At 38.5% G+C, this 7,202-nt stretch overlaps 1 protein-coding gene across 2 annotated transcripts in view; it reads left to right on the forward strand.

Moving 5' to 3' along the window:
- The window catches only part of cercam (cerebral endothelial cell adhesion molecule), an 11,363-nt gene extending 5,766 nt beyond the window's left edge, over positions 1-5,597 (forward strand). The window contains exons 9-12 of one of the 2 annotated variants that reach the window (XM_037692181.1): positions 23-155; positions 1,504-1,631; positions 1,987-2,194; positions 5,233-5,597. In XM_037692181.1, coding sequence (XP_037548109.1) covers positions 23-155; positions 1,504-1,631; positions 1,987-2,194; positions 5,233-5,457 — 694 coding nt within the window. In that variant the 3' untranslated portion in view covers positions 5,458-5,597. Of the gene's footprint in view, positions 1-22; positions 156-1,503; positions 1,632-1,986; positions 2,195-5,228 lie in introns of both variants that reach the window. The other variant, XM_037692180.1, reaches the window with a different exon arrangement.
- Positions 5,598-7,202: the final 1,605 nt, after the last annotated feature.

Consider the following 7,202-nt stretch of genomic DNA (forward strand, 5'->3'; position numbering starts at 1 on the left):
ATTTATTTCTGTTTGTGTGCAGCGCACTGAACAGCAGCGACATTAAATTCTTGGGTGTGGACCTGCTGCCGGGTTACTACGACCCGTTCTCCGGTCGCACTCTCACCAAAGGGGAGGTGGGTTGCTTCCTCAGCCACTACTACATCTGGAAAGAGGTGAGGGAGTCCAGTCACACTCTGATTAACATCTGGTTTTGTCCATTTTATTTGAATTGGAGCTACAACTTGCATCATTTTATTCTGAAGAAAACAATGAAGTTTAAATGTTAACAGAGTTAAGAACCTTAATGAGAAGGTAGATAAAATTAACTTCTTTTCGCAACGTTTCCAAGAAGATGATACTCCCCCTGCTGGCTGCTCGTAAGAATGCAGCTTTAAGGCACTTCTGCATTAGCCTCAGTTTTCAGACTCAAAGGTCATGTCTATCGTTGTTGTCCAACGTTTGACAATGGGCGATAATTAACATGTCGTTTAGTGAAATATCGATTAAAGTACTGGTAAGATTTTAGTGAAACTCTCAAAAAGCAATCAGTGGATGTAGCGTTACAAGTACCGTATTTTCTGGACTATAAGTCACTCTGGTATATAGGTCGCACCAGTAAAAAAATGCCTCATGAAGAGGGAAAACAACATGTAAGTCACATTTATTTAGAAGTGTATTTCACAAATTGCAAGAACAGACATTTAATCTGAAATAACAATAACACACAGAACAGACATGGGATCCTGAACAGACTTAATTAACATAACAAGCCAACGAGTCCGACAGGCAAGTTACCGGTAAATTCACCTATCTCATTCCACATCACATTTGGGGGCATTTTACCTGTTTTTCTCAGTTGTTTCTAAGTGAATGTTTTTTTTTTTTTTTTTGGTGGGGGGGGGGGGGGTAGTAGTAGAGGAACAACATGTAGTTGTCAAAAGCCTAGAGGGCCCTCTCTTGACTGCAAATGGTAATGTTTACAAATAATGAACATTTAACGCGTCGGTCAAAAATTGCGTCATGAATAGGGAAATAAACGTTTAACCTCCTAAGACCCGAACTCTTGCATATGTGGATGGCCAGGTCCTAGAGGTTAAGTCGCTTCGGGCTTGAAGCGCAGGACTGGCCAAACTGTGAAAAAAAGTGTGACTTATAGTCCAGAAAATACGGTAAGTAACTATTGGAGTCAACTTGATTTAAGATGGCTGCTTCAACTAACTGACTTTAGAGAACACAAAGTCGGTCGGTTTTACAGATGTTCGATTCAAATTCAGCGTGGTAGACGCTAAGAGTAATCCCAAACACATAATCTGACCGCTAACGGATGACATGAGAGTTAGCAATATCGCTCGAGATTTGGCATAACGTTATTTTCGAGATTTGACAAATACTGCTATAACTCTGTCATTTTTTTAAAGATCATCTCTGTGTAAAACTCTGGCGCAAGAGGATGCGCGATGTTTTTTCTTTGTGTGTGTGTGTTGGGCTTTTTGTGGTTCTCATCCGTTCTTCTTTTTTTAGATCGTGGACATGGAGATGGACAAAGCCCTGATCTTTGAGGACGATGTTCGCTTCGAGGCCAACTTCAAGCGACGAGCGCTCAGGCTGATGGAGGAAGTGGAGCTGGTGGACTTGGATTGGGACCTCATGTGAGACGTTTCTCTTTCTCCTGAATTGAATTCTGAGCGGACCTTTAGAAGGTCAGGATGGGAAAGTAACAGAATTAGTTAAAGTTACGTATTTTCAGGCTGTAAATTCTTTTCTGTGATTTTTATCTTGTGGGGTTTTTATTTTCCTCCTAAAAACACAATAATAGCACACTGTTTTAATTTAAATCATTCCAACAGAGTTAGATCAAACTTTAGGCTCACATGTTGTATCTTTCAGCACAGATGGGTGTAAAACACATGCGAAAAATAAAGAAAGGAAGTTTTGCGCAACAAAATAGCAGCAGATGTTTGAGAACGCTCTCGACTTTTCGATCCTGGCTGTGTGTTGCCACAGATACTTTGGCAGGAAGCAGGTGAATCCTGGAAAGGAGAAGCCCCTGGAGAACGTTCAGAACCTGGTGGAGGCTGACTACTCGTATTGGACTCTGTCCTACGCCATCTCGCAGCAGGGAGCCCAAAAACTGCTCAACGCCGAGCCGCTGTCCAAGATGCTGCCTGTGGATGAATTCCTCCCCATCATGTATGACAAACATCCCAAGTATGTACACTTTCGTATTTATTTAACTGTGACTCTGTGTTTAAGGTCTATAAAAACAGAACTGCTAAAATCTTTACATCAGTTGTCTAAACTTATGCACTTTATATTTATCTTAGTTGGAATAAGCCTCCTTTAAATTATAGGGATTACGGAGCAAAATTGGATGTTTTAAAACTAGAGCTTTATGAACCCTGAACATTTTCTTTTTTATGGAGTCCAGGTTTCTTGGCAGCATCTAACACTTGCTGGTCTGAAGGTTTTTGGAAAAACGTGGGCTTCGTTATTACTCACGTAGTTTAGATGAACTGAAATCATGAAGCAATAAAAGTCCGTTTTATATCCAAACAGTTAAATTTGGATAGTTATGCTTTAGAATGTGGCTTGTCTGTCAGCCATAAAATTTAATGCACACATTAAAAATAGTTTTTTTGTTTTTATTTAACCCTAATTAATGACTTTATCAAGCTGGACATTTGTTTGTCTTCCACAATCCTAAATTATTAACATAGCTGCTAAATTATGATGTACTTTGATGTTAAAGAAATGGGTTACCCTGAGGAGTAATTAGTATTAGTCATTGTATTACCTGTATTAGACCATGGTCAAATTAATCTCAGTTTTGGAAATTGGACTAAAATAAAAGCTAGTAGAGCTTATTCCAAAGGGAAATTTCAGCCATTTATTTTTAATCACAATTCATGTGAATGCATTGTTTACATATGTACCATGTGTTTTTGGCAGCAGATGGTTATTTACATGAAGAATTGTGCTTATTACACTGTAAGGTGCTTTTGTTGGTATGTAGTTCAATCTGTTGCAGCATGTGTTGGAAAATTAACCACGTAACTGCCTATCACAATAGTAGTGCAGCGTGATGACAACACTGTTGCCTAAAACTATTGAAAATTGTTTACATTTAAATGTTTTTTTATGGCTGATGCAGCTCCTAAAACACTCCAGTTTTCAGTCTGCGTCAAGCTTCTAGCCAGTAGCTTGATGCTTTTGTGAAACTGTCTTCCTGTTTCTCCAAACTCAGATCATTCTGACCGCTGTCTGCTGCAGGTATGATACTGATGACTGATCACTACTCCACAGAACCCAACTTCAAAGTATCTAAATTATCTTCTTAATGTCTTTATCCATTTACCAACTTGTTACATGAATTGGTAAGCCTGCTAAAGTGTTAGCATGTTAGCATTATGTTTTGTAAGCAAGTGGTTCCCAACTCTGATCCTTGAGGAACACCATCCTGAATGTTTTAGTTGTTTCCCTGCTCCAACACCCCCAATTCAGTGATTTAATTACCTCCTCATGTTCTGCAGAAGCCTGTTAATCACCCGTTGATTAAAATCAGGTGTGTCTTAGCAGAGAAACAAGTAAAACATGCAGGATGGCGTTCCTCAAGGACCAGGGTTGGGAACCCCTGTTGTAAGTATTGTTGCAGCCAGTTCACAGAGGACAGCACAGTGCTGCTTGTGGGGCTGTTTTCTGTTTTCTTTGGGGTTAGATGTGATTGTGTGTACAAGAACCTGTGATATGCATGAGTTGTGACGACTTTATACAACTTTTTGAAGCCGTCACGTTTTTGTAAGAGCATGATGTAATTTCAACACCAGCTCTCCAATCAGAACATATTTCTCATCTGATAACTACAGAAATCAAAATACCGTATTTTCCGCCGTACACGTTGCACCACCCTATAAGTCGCATCAGTCCATATTTGTCAAAAAAAAGAGGAAAATCCATAAATATATCACTTTGCCGTATACGTTGCATCTATTATGCGTCACTGCTGACAACCATGAAATGGGGGCCGAACCCAGAAATGTGGGCCGGTGTTGTGCCAAAAATCGATGGGCTACCAATTGGCGGCCGTGAGAGAGTGCACGGGAGGACTTTAACAAGAATTTAACAAGATTAACACTTTTGCTTACTTTTGCTAACTTTAGCTTAATAAATGAACTTTAATGGTCAAATCAGCTGAATTTCAAAAATATTTTCGCTGCTTCTGTGCTCCCGGGAGTGTGCAGAAGGAGGAAAAAGGAGGAGGAACACGGCTCGTTTCTTTGAAATTTCACAAGGAAAGCACCTAAACAATTACTTGTTTGCTCGAAATTATAGCAAAGGTGTGTCTCAGTTTAACGTTTGCCTAAAAATGCACTTTAAATGTCAAATGAGCTGCATTTTGTTGGGGCAGTGCAGCTGGTTTGACTGTTCCAAGCAGCGAGCAGAATGAAGGTGGGGCAATTATGGCAAGCTGATTATATCATTAAAAGCTGGTGAAGATTCTCAGTCATCCAGGACATGGTCAATTCAAAAAAGTTAAAGAAAAAAAACAAAGTATAAAGTAAAATATTATAAATAAAGTCCAGTTGTTTTTGTCTTGAACTTTTTTGAATGTGTCATTATAGCCACGTTTACCTATTACATGATACAATGGTATGCCATATAACTACTACTGCTCTGCTGCCATCAAGTGGCTGAAAGTGGTACTGCTTAAATTTTGTTTTCAGTCAGAGTGAATGAAAATGGTCATATCTAAGCCAAAAAATGGTTTATAAATATGGGAAAAATCCATAAATAAGTCGTTTCGGTCGATACGTCACATGGCATGTAAATTATGCAAAAAACTGCGACTTATAGGCCAAAAAATACTAAAAGTTCTGCTCGTTTTACATTGTCTGTTTTCTCCATCATGTGTCAAACTGGCTCAAAGCCAACCCTCTTCCTGTTCTCTACCCTAAGCCTGCGAGGTTCTGATTTGATATGCTTCACTGATCTGCTAAGAATGCAGAACATGTGGGTCCTTCTGCTGCCCGTCACGCTCAGAGTATCTGATCGGTCTTCAGCCAACCCCTCTGTCTCTTTCTGTTGTCAAATTCAACCATTTTAAATAAATCACAACACATCACTGATGTTTATGACCAACAATCTAGTCATTTGTTAGAAAGAAAAAAAAGTTGAAAGCACAAAAATTAGACTGTGGTGAACGTAGAATTGTAATTTGTGTCTTTGCCCTCTTTCTTTTTTTCTGCCAGCAAGGACTACAAGTCCCATTTCCCAAACAGAAACTTACAAGCCTTCAGTACACGCCCCCTTCTGGTGCAGCCATGTCACTACGCCGGTGACGCTCAGTGGGTGAGCGACACCGAGACGTCCACGCTGTGGGACGACGACTCGGTAAGGACCGACTGGAGGGGCTCCCACAAGACCCTGAAAGGGTCCGCGCCCGAGATGCTGTCGGCTGCGTACAGGGACGAACTTTAGTTGGAGGCCTGCGAGGTCAAAGGTCATCAGGTCAAAGAGGAGCGCGCCGAGAGAAGTTGTTTTACGTCAAAGACATGCTCGGTGCCTGATGAACTGAACTTTGAGTCTTTCAAAGTGTTTTAATACGTGTTTTATACAAGATGGGGGGGGTTTCTTTAGTATCAGAAATATTTGAGGGGCAGTTATTTATTGAGACAATTTTTTTACAGATGTTTTAGCATTTCAAATGCATAAACTTGCACAACATTTTTATAAATACAAGGTTTCAAATGTTTATTTTTGTTAGCTTTATTCAGGAAATTAAGCCATTTATTTGCAGCCTGTGTCAATATAATTTTATATTAAATGTGTGTTTGTGATGACTGCATGTTTAAAAACTTAATTAAAGCTAAACGGGGCTTTCTGTTAGTTAAATAATAGTTCTTCATACTCAACCAGCTCTGTTCACAACTCCTGGAAAGTTCTGGACAAGTGTGATATTCTGTTTTATATTTTCATGTTGGATATATCTGTTTTTGTTTTGTTTGTGCACGTCTTTCACTGGGGGCGCTGGGTGATATGGGCATGATGAGTGTACAATTATTTTATTAATATTGTGCATTACTTTAACGTAAAGACCTCTGTATGCTGAATTCTTATACAATCTAAAGTTAAACTTGACTCTTAAAAAAGAGAAGTGAATCCTGAAAGCATATATCTACTTTAAAAAGCGGATCTGTTTTCAAAATCTAGTTTAGCTTTTATTACATTAAGACGAACCAAAGTGTCTGTAATTTAAGATTGTCTAAATTGGCAGTATTTATTCTTGTTAAATTGCTGCATAAGTGTTTCAAAACTCAGTAAAAACATTTTCTTTATTCATCTTTTTGTTACCTCTGGGATCCACCGAGCAGGGTGTCGTCATTCAAGAGCTGCCGTTAATCTGATCCCTTTAACAGATTTGAATCGCAATAATCATAACGCAGTCATGTCCTGTGTTTATTTTCAAAAGTACATGTGACGTTTTTATTCCTCGTCTTTTTGCATGTGTTGTAATTTATTGAGTCTGATGATGAGCCTTAATGGTGAATTAAAAACAGGTGCAACATTCAATAATGGTACAACAGCTTTTTGTATTTCTTCGAGTTGTTTTTTGGTCTTTAATCAATATAAAATCAGAAATTGATATAAAACTGCCTAAATGATGAATAACACTTTAGTCTTAATGTGGTTTTAATGAGGAAACGCGACAACTATTAAGACTGTGCAGACGAGGTTTCACCACAACAGAGCTTAATTTTAACAACCGCCAAAATGTGCAGCCGGATATTCTCTCGTTTAAAAAAGTATACAAACTTTTTTTATTTATTACCTTTAACTTTGCACATGATGCATCATTTTTAACCCTTGTACACAAAAATAGTCACTGACATGAACTGCATCGTAATGAGAACACATGATTATTAAATGCAAGTTAAAAACATTCAGCTTTCATTATTTAAAACTTAATATTAATTTCCAAACCTTCGTGCTGATACATTGCTTGGTTGTAGAAAGTTTTAGTAACACTTTGAAAACCTTCACAACTAGGGATGCACCATCCACTTTTTTTTTTTTCTTCACTTCCTATCCGATACCGATATCGGTTGACCCAGTATCAGCCGATACCGATCTGGATCTGATACATATAAACAGTGCTGAATTATCGATATCATGATCATCATCACAACCTCACAAAGTATTACCAAATGTATCTTTGATTGGCA

This window comes from Nematolebias whitei, chromosome 18 (genome assembly GCF_014905685.2).
Source record: "Nematolebias whitei isolate Nwh7 chromosome 18, NemWhi1, whole genome shotgun sequence".
Classification (NCBI taxonomy): domain Eukaryota; kingdom Metazoa; phylum Chordata; class Actinopteri; order Cyprinodontiformes; family Rivulidae; genus Nematolebias; species Nematolebias whitei.